The sequence below is a fragment of the Drosophila hydei genome, unplaced genomic scaffold, assembly GCF_003285905.1.
Source record: "Drosophila hydei strain 15085-1641.00,03,60 unplaced genomic scaffold, DhydRS2 tig00000063-arrow-pilon, whole genome shotgun sequence".
Lineage (NCBI taxonomy): Eukaryota > Metazoa > Arthropoda > Insecta > Diptera > Drosophilidae > Drosophila > Drosophila hydei.
Window position 1 is genome coordinate 4099371 of NW_022045657.1, and position 14211 is coordinate 4113581.

At 42.0% G+C, this 14211-nt stretch overlaps 1 protein-coding gene across 1 annotated transcript; it reads right to left on the minus strand.

The window, feature by feature from the left end:
- Positions 1-5285: 5285 nt before the first annotated feature.
- Positions 5286-7787, minus strand: LOC111600276 (probable aconitate hydratase, mitochondrial). Its single transcript, XM_023316324.2, has one exon. The coding sequence runs from the start codon at positions 7662-7664 to the stop codon at positions 5301-5303; it is 2364 nt and encodes a 787-aa protein (XP_023172092.2). The 5' UTR covers positions 7665-7787; the 3' UTR covers positions 5286-5300.
- Between the last annotated feature and the right edge of the window lie 6424 nt (positions 7788-14211).

Genomic DNA, 14211 nt, shown 5'->3' on the forward strand with positions numbered 1-14211 from the left:
GGCGTTGACATGTCGCCCGCAATGTCGTGGTCCTTGTCGTGCTGACGTCTGACGGTAAATTAAAAAGCATAAAGCTCTCGGACAAGCAAACTGCATGCACTGAGCACAAAATGGCAGCACGAAAATTTATGCACGACTTGCATATTAAACGTGTGTTAATTTTAGAGCAGCCAGCAGCTATGCTGCCATCTCATTCGCTCTCGCGCACTATCTGTCTCCCTCTCCATTCCGCTGGCATTCTGCGGCTATTGCTGTGCGTTCTCACAAAGGCGCTGTCAATTTTCATTGCACGAATGGTGTCCAACGCGTCCCGTTCAAATGGCGCATGAAACGTCATTCTGAGACGGCCCTGACTGACATTTGTGGTCATCATTGCTGTGGCTGTTGTTGTTGTCGCGTTTGCCTCAAGTACACACACTACAACGTGTGCATGTATATATATGTAATATGTGTGAGAGTGAGTGTGTGTGTGTGTGCTAAAAAGTAAGTGAGCTCCAGCTCTCCGCAGATCTCAGCTCGGTCATGCAATTTTCCAGTTCAAAAGCTTAAAACTAAATTAAACTTTATGACTTGCCACAGAGCCAAACAGCCAGAGCAACAGGATTTGCGGCAACTACAAAAAGGATTACCACATGCCATATGAAGAATAATGCGAGGATTCACGTTATTGTTATACCCAACTACTTTGTTACACCGCACTCCACTCACAACCGAGTATATGAGGTCTAAAGAAAGCTTTATGGCGTATATCGTTTTCAATACTCTTTATATATTTAAATATAAATATCTTTACTTTACTGTCTTATATTAAAATTTTAACTAGATATATTTTCAAAAAATATAAAAAATTAACTTAAATCAGAAAAGTGAAATTACAAAAAAATATATAGAATTTGGAAGTGTTAGCGATTAGAATTGTTAACAGGGTATCAATGTGACTTGATGCACATGTATGCAAAGAGAACTTTTTCGCTTGGTTTCGCTCTCTGAACAAATCGGATTATCTGGTCAAGCCAAGGAGGCGAACAAACAAATAAATGTAATGAGTTTAAGTGCCAACGACAAAAATTGCCAGACATTTTATTGAGCAAATATTAAAAATATTACGAATCGCTGGCCATTAGAGGCAGCCGTTGGCCAGGCGCTGCAAGCTGCCAGTTAGCAAGAGCAAGCACTAACGCAAACACAGTTAAGGATACAGATTCACACACACACACAGTAGTAAGAGCCACCACTTAATGCTGATATGTATGAATGTGGCAAGTGAGAGGCAAAAAACAAATACCAAGAAGGAAAGAGACAACTTCACACATACACACACACTAACACACATACTAAAAGATAGCAAACTTAATGTAATGGCCAAAAATACCAAGAACCAACAAACCAACGTGCACAAACATTGCTGCTGCTCCTTGCCATCCTTTCAGATCCCATCGTCTCGTCTGTCCCTCCTCCTTCTGTGGCTCAATACTCATTCTGTGTTTGCTGGACAAGTGTTTCCAATGGTTTTTGCGCCAACGGCTCTGCCATTTAAAAACGCACAAAAGTTAGCGTCAGGCAAGCACACAAAAAAAGAGCAGAGAAAAACAAACTTTTGAAAAGAAAAACCCAGCATTGCAGTTGCTGCGTTTATTTGATTTTTACACACCGATTTTGAGCTATTCTTTTATTAGATTTTCGCTTGGCGCTGGCAATTTCGTTGCATTTTCGCCCTTTCCTTTCCTTTTTTGTTGAATATTTTCTATTTTTTCATCGTGTTGGCTGTGAATTTGTGAGATTTGATTTTGAAATTGGCCGGACGATAAGTGAATGGTTGCAAAAGTCGCAGAGGCAGTGGGTAAGAGACATGATATGTTAAGATGCGAGCGGGGCAATAAGGGAGAGTACAACAGATGGAGTGCATGAGATATCATGACGAGACTCGGAATTTATCTAACTACATATCTTCAGTTAGCATGCCAAACTTTAACATGTGCTGAAAGAATGCTGAGGCTACAGAAGGAAATCTGTTTTTTACCAAGGAATGTTGCATGTGAAATATTGGCTTCAGCTAGTTCCAACTAAGTACTGAGTTACTTTGGTAAATTATAATGTTTTTATCTAGTCTCTGCTGTACGCAACTCTTCGCATCAAATGCTAGTATTTTCTCAATTCGTGACTGGCTTAACACTGCCGCCAAATATTTAATTATTTAAGAACTCATTTAACCGAAATTCGACCAACTTCTAGCAATTGCAATTTAAAGCCATTACACTAATAAATAATATGCCATAATTTATCAAGCTGCCATCGATTCCATTCAGCGCCGCAGTAGTTGCGGATGGCAAGAGACGCGCACTGTTAGAGCTAACACCCAACTCTTCTGAGAAGATAAGCCACGATTTTTGCTCTTTATACCCTGTACTCATAAAATGCAAAAGAATATTGATAGCTAAGACTGACATGCGAATTTTGAGACTACAAACTCTGGCTCTAGTTTGAAAATTAGAAAGAAACTATCAAATCGTCAGAGAGGAGCAAAATGAAATTTGTTTGCTGAGCTCCTCTGAGCAGCTTGTAGATTATGCTATCGTTATACAGTTAGAATTTGATATAGATCTGCAGGGTATAGCTTGCGTATATTCGGGTCTCGCTTATGGCATTCGTTTATATATGTTGCTGTTGGGTGCTGAAGCTGTTACAGCGAAGCTCTTAAAAGAAAAATTCATATGTTGGTATTGCTGCTGCTTTCAATTGCTCTCAGCACCGGGCGTTGTCGACGTTGCCATCGATGGCTGCTTTCAATATCTAATAATATTGCGCATACGCTCTGTGCGCCGAGCACCCAAGTTCTTTGGATGATGTCGTTCCTGCTGCTGCTGCTGCTGCTGCTTCACTTACAGTGAGTGCGTGTTAGCGCAATAATCAACAGTTATATTATGAATGCACACAGATACACACACACACAATCACAATCAGCCATACAGAAACAGTCGCACATGCGATGTGTTCATAATGCGCATTTTAACCCCTTTTGGCACTATGTGCCAGTCCCCCATATGACACTCCATCTAAGTGATACGATAAATTTAGGATTTTCTTTGCATTATGCGCAGATTTTGCTGATTTCTCTACCCACACAGATTTTTGCACGCTGGCAGCTCGAAACTTTTTTAATAATAAATAAAAGTGCTTAGCTTAATTCGAGCTGTTCAAAATGTTCTTTCATTTCACCCCAAGCTCTCCTTGCGCATATGTGTGTGTGTGTGTGTGCTATGGATTTTCCGCTTGTATTTGCCCATTTTATTTGTTTCTTTGATTTACCCTCACACACACACAGAGACACACACACATACTAGCAAACACAACCGCACAAACTGTTTATGTGAGTGTGGATAAAATTGTTCGATTATTGTTGAGTTTTGGCTTATTTTCTCTCCCCTCAACGAGGTTCTTCTCTCATTTTGTGGCATTTGCGGCTGTTTACCTCGCCAGCGGCCAAAATGCAATTTATGTGCGTTTGCCAAGTGTTGAGCGTTTGGATTTTTGCTTTTGACTCTGACTTCTTTTTTATACTGCGCTCGGATTTCATTTTATGGTGCCTCGATGTTATTGCCACTTGTCATTTGCGTGATTTACGCTTATCGGTGGAACCAAGTGTGTAATTTGCGTTGCTTGTCAGCTTATCGATATTATTGTTGATACTCGATGACATGGCCCCTGTTTAACAGCTGCTTCACTTAGCGCAGAAAAAGAAATATCAATATTTACACAAAAGGGTTTAGCCTAATCGAGCAGCTGTTGATAACAAAATCCATTTTAAGATGTTTATACAGAAAGATACTCAACATTGAAACACTTCGAGGGCAATAGAGCACATATACAGACTTGTCTTGATCTTACATAAACAACGTCGAGATCATTGTAAAATAAAAGTCATTAATTTAAATGAAAGTTCTTTACAAATTCAAACTGCATTATAATACAATGTCGAGCAGATCACAATTATAGTTCTTGGCTATTCACAAGATGTTCAACCTGAAAGCATTTAAAATTGTAGTTCAACGTAATTGAAATCACAATTTTCAATTCTCCATAAACTTTTTCAGATTGCAATTAAAAAGTCAATGCTAAACACGATGCAAACGAAAAATGTAAAATTTCTGGCCTACCATCACCTCCCTCCAGCTGAGAAATATTCTTCAATATGGTTTAGTCAAATTGAAATTCATGTGTGACATTTGCTGCAGAGAACGATGAGTGTGTGTGTGGGCCTCTCTGTGACTGAACTGAAAGCAATTTTTGTGAAAATTTTTACTTGATAGCTTTGACAGCAATACAGTCCAACAAGCAGTTTAACCAAACTTATCAGAGATGCTAGAGACAATATTTCTTGCTGGACAACTAAAGTTTATGTTTTTATAATACTTACATCTTGGAACATCCTAATTCATTTCAACTCGATTGATCATCGATCTCATCTAAGTTGTCGCTACAATAAAGCAAGTGGCATACACTTCTTGCCAGGGAATTCACATGTTATTTGATTGTTTTTCAAATAGTTGCTTCCATCGTCCCATAGTTTCTGCTTATAACTATCGTCCTTATGCACCTTTCAGTTCGACACGCGTTCAGCACTGTTGGCCACCGAGCAACTGCTGTTGCTTCTACAGCTGTCTTCACGTGCCCAGCAGCCTATCATGAGTTAATAATTGAACATTTTCGGCAAAGTCAGTACAAATTGCAACGATTTAGCACAGGCCACCATGAGTTGAATGTCGGACATTGGGCGTTTGATATTGTGCAAATATTTCCACAAAAAGCAGCAGCTACATTTTGGCTTATACACGTATATATACATATATCTGTATACATATATCTGTCTATATATATATATAGAAATGCTTGGTGAACTTATGCTGTGGTTCGTGGTGTTGGTGCCCCTGGCAGTGGCTTTTTGTTCACTCTCTGGATGTTCTGAATGACTTTTTGGCACTAATTAAAAGTAGCAAATAATTCTCTATGCCAACTCATAGTGTCGCAACTGCTAAATTTGGCTAGCTTTCTCACTCCCTCTATCTGCTTCTGTCTGTGCATGCCAGTTTTACAACTCTGGTTAGCTGCGTTACTGATAAGCGTTGCTTATTGTTAAAATGGAATTCGAGTTGGGGTCATACTCCATGTGGTTGTAGTGGACACATTATTAAATTTGGCACGCTTTGACTGAGCTGAGTTTCATGTGTTTTAATGTTATTATATTATATATTATACATTTAAAAAAAGGTTACATTAGTGAGAAATAAATATTTTGATTACATTTACTTCAATTTCTCCTTCATGCGATTAAGAGCACTGCCAGCCTTGAACCATTCAATTTGCTCCGCATTGAAGGTGTGCTTGAGCTGGATCTTGTCAGCGCTGCCGCCGTTCTTGATCTCGCAATCGATGGGTTTGCCGGGGGCCATATCTTTCAGGTTGAGCAGCGATATTTTGCTGGTGGGTTGAACCTTGTCGTAGTCGCTGGGATTGGCGAAGGTCAGCGCCAGTAGGCCCTGCTTCTTAAGGTTAGTCTCGTGGATGCGGGCAAATGACTTGACAATGATGGCAACTCCACCCAGATGTCGTGGCTCGAGGGCGGCATGCTCGCGAGAGGAGCCCTCGCCGTAATTATCTTCACCTACGGCCACCCACCTGATCTTGTTGGCCTTATAGTCACGGGCCACCTCTGGAACGGCAGCAAAATTATTTGAGCGCTGATTCTTGATCTTGTTCATCTCGTTGTTCTCGGCATTGACGGCCCCGATAAACATGTTATTTGAGATGTTGTCCAAGTGACCGCGATACTTTAGCCAGGGCCCGGCAGCGGAAATGTGATCGGTGGTACACTTGCCTTTGACTTTGATGAGGACGGTTAGATCTGTAAGATCTTTGCCGTCCCACTTCGCAAAGGGCTCAAGAATCTGCAGACGCTTAGATTTGGGATCTACAGCAACCTTGACTTTGCTGCCGTCAGCTGGAGGAGCAGAGTAGGTGTCTTGCCCGGGATCGAAGCCCTTCGCGGGCAGCTCCGCACCCTGAGGTTCTTTCAGCTTGAAGCACTTTCCGTTGGAATCAGTAATCTCATCTTTCAATGGATTAAAGTCAAGACGTCCTACAATGGATAGCGCAGTTACCATCTCGGGACTGGTCACAAAGCAATGGGTTGCTGGATTGGCATCGTTACGCCCCGTAAAGTTGCGATTGTATGAGGTGACAATGGTGTTCTTCTCGCCCTTCTTGACATCCTTGCGATCCCACTGGCCGATGCATGGCCCGCAAGCATTGGCCAGCACAGTGGCGCCAAATTTGTTGAATGTCGCGATCATGCCGTCACGGTCAATGGTGGCTCGGATTTGCTCCGAGCCGGGCGTGACATTAAATGGTACTTTGGAAGTAAGACCATGTTCGATGGCGTCTTTTACGATACTGATACAGCGACCCATGTCCTCGTACGAAGAGTTAGTGCATGACCCAATCAGACCCACTTTGATATCCATGGGATAGCCGTTCTTCTTGGAGTTCTCTCCCAGTTTGCTTATGGGGTGCGCCAGGTCGGGTGTGTACGGCCCATTCACTAATGGTTCCAGCTCGTCCAGGTTGATCTTGATTAGCTTGTCATACTTGCAGTCTTTGTCTGGTGTCAGGAGCTTCGCTTTGTACTTCGAAGCTTCTGCAGCAATTTCTCCTCGACCCGTGGCGCAAAGATAGGCAACCATTCGCTCATTTAGAGGAAACAACGAGGTAGTTGCCCCGATTTCTGCCCCCATATTGCAAATGGTCGCCTGGCCTGTACATGAAATGGATTCGACACCCGGCCCATGATACTCAATGATGGCGCCTGTGCCCCCCTTGACGGTTAGGATGTCGGCCACTTTGAGGATAACGTCCTTTGCTGAGGTCCAGCCGCTGATCTTGCCAGTCAGCTCGACGCCAATCACATTAGGACACTTAAGCTCCCAGGGCATGTCTGCCATAACATCGACAGCATCTGCCCCGCCCACACCTATACAAAGGCCGCCCAGACCACCGCCGTTGGGCGTGTGCGAGTCTGTGCCAATCATGAGCAGGCCGGGAAAGGCGTAGTTCTCTAGTATAATTTGGTGAATGATGCCGCTGCCTGGCTTCCAGAAGCCCAGACCATACTTGGCGCTGGTAGAGGACAAGAACTCATACACCTCCTTGTTCAAATCCTTGGCGCGCTTCAGATCCTTCTCGCCGCTAACCTGTGCCTCGATTAAATGATCGCAATGCACAGTCGATGGCACTGCCACCTTGCTCAATCCGGACGAAATGAACTGCAGTAGAGCCATTTGGGCGGTCGCATCTTGCATGGCCACACGATCCGGACGCAATAACAAGTAGGACTCGCCTCGCTTAATTTCCTGATCTTTCGCATTATGCAAATGAGAATAGAGCACCTTCTCCGACAAAGTCAACGGACGCTTCAGGCGATGTGTTACGCAGTCCAATTTCTCGCTTAGAAGCTTATAAGGCAGAGGTTGTTTCGGCTCAAACTTGGACATGGCGACATCGGCGGGCTTAGAGCTCATGGAAACGTACCATTGATTAGTTAAGGGTCTCACCGCTCTTCTGCAAAGCTTACGCAGCACCTCTGCAGTCTGTGCAATTCTACGCTTAGTCATGATATATTGCTTACAAGTTTTATGGTCAATCTACAACTAAATATATAAATAGATATAAACAAATGTAATTTCTAAAAATTTTGTACATGTAATAAAATAGTTCAACGGGTTTTTGACAATAAATATATGATTTTTTCAATTATACAACTTATTTTTGACAGGTTTTAAACAGTAAGTGCGCTATTTTGATACTACTTACACAACAATTATAATTGAGAAGCCTTTGGGAATCATGTTACAATAATCGAACTTTAATTTCCTACGGATCTCAGTCGAGTAACATATGAATACGCCTGCATAAATAGGTAACTTATGTGTAGAGCTGCTAGTTAGTCTGTGCATATTTGATGAGGAATACAAGACACAAGGTGCAAAGTACAGGAGCTGTAGAGTGTGGGGCAGTCAGGCCACCGAGCCTGATGTTGCAATAAAGTGAGTCAAGTGATGCACATAAAACTATGCGGCACACAGGCGACTCGAGAGCTGACGAGAGTCATTCCTGCCATAGGCCATCTGAATAGTAACTACAATGCAAATTGCAAACAGATGGACAACACGTCATTTACTTGAGTGAGACGAAGAGGAGTGGGGTAGCTATGGGGACCAAAGTGTCAACTGCAAGGCAGGTGGCCGATGAGCAACGTGGCTGCATCCTCTGATTGTGTTTGCCACAGTGTGCCGAGTGTCACAGCGATGGCAGCGGGACACACAGCGACAACGCAGACACTGGAAACACTGGACAAACTGGACTACGGTCAGCCAGACCAGACCGGTAGTTGGCTGCACCACATTCAATTGAAATCGACGTGCCTGTTTGCCACAAAACCGTTGATGATGGCTCGGTCGGTCACCAGGCTGGGGCGTGGCATCAGCACGCAGTGGCCGTAACAATGCCAAAAATTGATTGGCAACTACTTGACCCATAAGCCCACCCACAAAGCTTTTCCATATGGCCTACTAAGTTGTCAGCTTGACACAACGTTGACTATGATTTTCTAAAATTGATGGATTCCATTTGTGCTCACAACTTGATCCTTTGCCATTCCATTGAGTATTTCGAAAGAAGACAATTGTCTTTTTATTATGTTCTCTCTCAATACACTTTATTCCTAATACAAATTTTAATCACATAAAACACTTGCCTTCGTTTAGATTTTTTTGTAAACAAAGGAGCAACGTGCACTTAAATTGAATATATTTTCCTGTTTTTTTTTGAGTCATCGGTAGCAGTCAGCGTAAGCAATCGAGTGGCAAACTGTTCTCCATGCTTCTCATACAGTTAAATAAAAGCGCTTAAGAACTTTCCCAATAAATAATGATAAACTTATTGCCTTCAGTTGAGCTGACTGCAAATAAAAAACAAAATGAGAAAAAGGCAAGGTAAAGCAGTAACAAGCACCTATGCTTGAAAATTACTTGGGGCGTGCGGTACACAATGTAAGCCATATGTAAAATGATTTCTGGTTAAAATAGTTGATTATATATTTAACTAGATACAAATTTAGTTTTGCTACGCAGCGGATTACGGCTTCGTATGAGTTTTCTCTTTGGCAGTTTCTAGTTGGACGACTTGTTGTCTGATCGGGGGCCAAGTAGATGCAACTGCGGCAGCAAACTGCCTGAAAATTGCTGAGAAAATTTATGTACTACCCCTCAGTTAAGTGTGGGCAGCTGGATAGAGCTGGGTGTGGCATAGTGGCCATGTGGTGTCGGTGTCTGTGGCCAAAGTTGCAACAAAACTGAAACTTTAAACTGAGCAAAAAAAATTAAAAAAGAATAACGAAAAAGAAATTGTTAATCCTCGTTTTTGCAGCAGGCAGCGGACAATACGTTTGTTTTTGCTGTCAGTGCACCATGGCTGCAGCCTCAGCACAGCTTGTGGTAGAACTTTTCAATAATATTCCCAAAAGTCCAGCACAGACGTCGGAGTCGACGACAACGAAAACGAAAAGGTTGAGCACGACGACAAGAGACAGCGAACGGCAACGGAAATGCCGCCATAGTTAGACATATAGCATAGTTTTTGGCACTCGGGCGGGCAACCATATTGCGACAATACCCAGCAAGAGCAGAGTGAATGCTCATTTATATGTATTCCGAAAGCCGATTTCTCGCCTGATTCCCAGCTAATTAAATTCTGTTTGAAACTCAGTAGAATTAACTGCAAGCTGCCAGTGCATAATCGATTTAAACTCGAAGATACTTTAAGGGGATAAAATGAATTAAAAGTTTTCACTGTGTGTAGGTAAGCTTGCTGTTAGTAACTTTTCAGCTCCTTTATGCAATATGCTATATAAATTTCTGCATAGGAAATAAGTGCAAATTCGATAAAGTTTCTTTTACCAATTAAAACATTAACTGCGAATTGTTTCAACTACTTTTCAGTTATTTTTACTGAATAATAATTTAATTTTTTCCACGTTCAAGTCTGAAATGAAAAGCAAAACAAAGAGACTTTTAAAATAAGCTGCTTTCAAAAAATTAAAATCTTTTCTATAGTGAAGAAAAATACATAGCAAAGAGGTAAAACCAAAGAGTGAAATTGAAAACAAAGAGTAAACAATGCAAGTTAACATAAAAAGAAGTCCTTTGATTTTTGAATTTAATTCAAATTATTCAATTCATGTTTTATATAAAGACTTTTTGCTATATTTCATAATAGATCTGTAGCGATTGGCTTAAGAAATGGTGTCGATTCTGCTTTGTGGAATTTATGAAATTGGCTAAGAGGAGGCCTTGCTGGCGGATAGAGGACGTGGCATATCCGCCCACAAGTCCAGCTTTGTTTTAGTGCGCCCGGCAGACAAATTCAGCATTTCCCGCACACGTGGCTTTGGCGATTTCCTTTTGTGCAAACATATTTTACCGCAATTGCGGCACATGAGTTCTAGCTTCATTGAGGCGTTAGTAACTGAGCCGGCGGCCACGCCCAGTCAGCTGCATCACCATAATGAAACTGTGTTTGTGTGTGTAAAAATATGGATTTCCTTGTTTTGCTAGTGCGTCTAACTAGGGACCATAACTCTGGCATAGTTTGAAGCTAGGCTCCCCACCCTACCCAGATGCTTACATTTAATTTTTATTTTACATTTTCTTGCTCCTTTTTCCTTTTTGTTCTGTATTCACTAAGCTCTTTTTATTTTCACTTACTGCCATCGCTGCGCTCTGATGACGTTGCATTAAGGCCAGTTGGTGGCCAACGTGGACCTGGCGCACCTGCACCATATCTGCCAGTTGGGCTGTAGCGCTGTTGGGCTGCATGGAGCTCCGCTTTTGTGCGCATTGTTTCCGTCAATAGACGCATTTGTGCGGGTCAGTTGGGCACAAAGAAAGCAGAGAGTGGACCAGCTCCGGGCTAACAGGGAGGCCTGACCTGTGCCTCTGGCCCGGACAAGGCAACTGCCTGTTGTAGCTGTTGTTGTGACTGGAAGCTGTTGGCCGCACATAATTAGATTTAATTTGCAGTTTTCCATATTACCTGCCCCGTTTGGGCCACAGGCGCTGCGCATGCACGTTTAATGCACGAAATGAACTTTGTTGTGAAATGGCTCTATTTAGTGGCACTGCAGCTGCATGGAAATTATAAGCCATTTCATGTTGATCTATGGGCATTAAAGCAGGCTGAAAAGTGGGGAGTTGAGGGTCCTTCGGGCACTTTGGCTAGCGATTTACTCCTGTTTATTGGGCCGCAGCTACCCAAGCCGAATGTTCTTCCATTTCCCTACTTACTTTCCAACGTAAATAACCTTTCAGTGAACAGCACTTAAAAATACGCAAATTTATCGCTCATCTTTCATTTGCTTTCGTTTCATGGCAAGGAGTTGAATAAGGAGGAAAACCCAGCCGGGATGCTGATAGAGCGACGGCTTCTGTCCATCAGTGTAACGATAAACTCTTCGTTTTTATGCCACTATCATAATATGTACACAATAATTATTCCCCCGATGGATTATAGCGTGAACTTGGCGCAGTGGAAGTGCCATACAAAACGAACGGGCGTAAAAAATGCTCCAGCTTTGCCGTTGAACTCCCTCAGCTGAGGCCAATACCAGACCAGAAGCTGGACGAGAACGCACTCATGCGAAACAAAATGGACATGAAACAAAGAATAAGAATCTGTGGGTTGGAAATTGAGCTTTGGCAAATACTTGTTTAAAGCCAAGTAAATGTCTGTTTGTGCAATAGCTGCTTGGGTCTTTTTTCATCTCCTTCTCGTTTTCAAATACCTTTCGCCCTTTCGTAAGGTGTTGAATACTTATGGCCTGTGTGGCAATGCGTTCATTACACACTCATCCACATACAGAGAGACTTCGACGTAGACCTCTCTGAAGACACTAATTTCCTGTTCTTGCTGCAATGTATGGAGCAGAAATATTCTTAGACACCTCGCAGTGTAGCTATTTTACCATAGAAATGAAAACGCTGCAACGAAGGGTATAAACGCGCCTTGTATATGAACTTATGGTATATGAACTGAGAACTTCGATTGAATCTAATCAAGGATATTTACGTATCATTAACTAGACCGGAGTTCGAACAGGTAGCAATATATATTCCATTTTCAAGTATAGATTCTAATACCATAAATTGAAAATTGCATAATTAAAAAACAATTATAAGGATATTAAGGATGGGTTGCCTTTGAATAATTATATGATTGTCTTATTTTATACAGGCAAGAAAGAGAATCTCAGACTGTCAGCATCACATGCCAAATGTCATATGTCCAATTCCTATTGCTTAGTTTTTCATATTTTTGTGGAAGCCGGAAATTGTGCTTATGCAATTGCTATTGGCGCAAATGGACGGGCCCTCGTCCATTGCAGTATTGCTTCTTCAAAAAAGTGAATGCAAGTCGAACAAAATAAATGAAGGAAATGTCGAAAAACTGAGAGCAGGCAAGTTCTATGCTCTGCCTTTAGACAATAGTGCGTAATTTGCTGAGATGTTAAGTAAAACGTAATAGCTGGGAATTGACAAAGTCGCTTCTGGGAATCTGAATCTGAACCTGTATCGGGATCTGAACCTGTCGCCAAGTTCCTTTTACGCCCGCCCTGTCAACGGCAATAAAAGTCAATTGTCAGCGTTGCCTGACATTCCTTTTCGTTTGTTGTCGTTGTAGTAGTTATTGTTGTTGTTGTTGTGCTGCAATAACAACAGCTTTTTTCGAGCTACCAGAAATTTTCAACATTGCATCTACAGCTTGCTGCGCTCGCCTTGGCTGAACGATTTGCTGGCATGCAGCTCTTCACCTGGACTAGCAGCTGCAGCTGAAGACCATGCAGCATCCAGATGTCACTTACCATTTTGTCAGGCGTCGACTGAGCATACTCCCACCTACATTCTTCGACACACACGCACACACTCAGCTTAACTTGCTGAGTGGTGTATGAGAGAGAGAGGCAATAGTGTTTCAGCTCTGCAGAAATCAAAATGCATCATAAAACGGAAATGAAAACAAATGAAAAATGATTTTTACTTATGCGCAAATTGTTCCCATCCCAATCCCAATCCCAGCAGCCGAGCCAGGTCCAATTTTGCTACAACTGTTGTTGGCTGGACATTTGCAGCAGGTGCTTGTTGAAAACAAATTGCATTTGCTCTTAAAGCGTTGTCAACGTGCCACCTGTTCGTGCTACACCTTTGGCTTCATGTCGTATGCAAAAATTGAAGTAGAAAACAACTAGGCAAACTGGATTAATCATTAAAACGTGGCCTGCAGCACTTCTAGCAAAGCGTATTTTCATTTAAACACATATGAATAGTCAGTATGATACCTAACAAATGCCCGTTGATTTTGAGTAAGTATAGAGAGAATAGGAGAACTAAAGGCAACCTTTGAACAATAATTTGTATCGTGTGATGTTTTTCATTTCGTATATTCCTGCTGTTAAAGACTTTATGAATTTAATATAAAATAATCTTGCTAATTGGTAAAGCTTGTTATTCGATATTAGATCATACTATTACCGTAAAGGTATCTACGGTTCAGAGGCCGCACATGCTTTCAAGTTGAATTAGATAAAAGGCTTCAGCCATATTCTGAGGTTACTGAAATGCGCCGTCAAGCAAACACAAAAGACTAACCATGACGAATAACAGCTGTGAACAAAAGAGACGAGAAGCTGAAAGCAATATTTTTGCGAACTTTTTCAGAGATTGCTGTAAAAAAGGTTGTATAAATTGTTAACCGAACAGCGGCAACAAACAAACACAAAAGGATAGTCCACATTTTCGGTATTTATTTATTTGCGTACTTTATTTTTCATTGGTGAAAATAATCAGGCAACTTAATTGAATCAAGTTGCGGGTATGAGCAGAAATAGGGAGCGTTCATTAAAAGCGAGAAGAGGATACAATAGGAAAACATGGCCCACAACAAGGCAAAGACGAGTGAAAATGCGCGCAAGAAGGCGAATAAAATTGAAGTGCAAACAAATGGACAAATGTTGCCGCAAAGCAGCAGCGCCTTGGAGAGGGGCAGCCTGAGTTGGGGCGACAAGGTTGGGTTCCGGCTGGTCCCATCAGCGACCCACGGCTGCTCGAC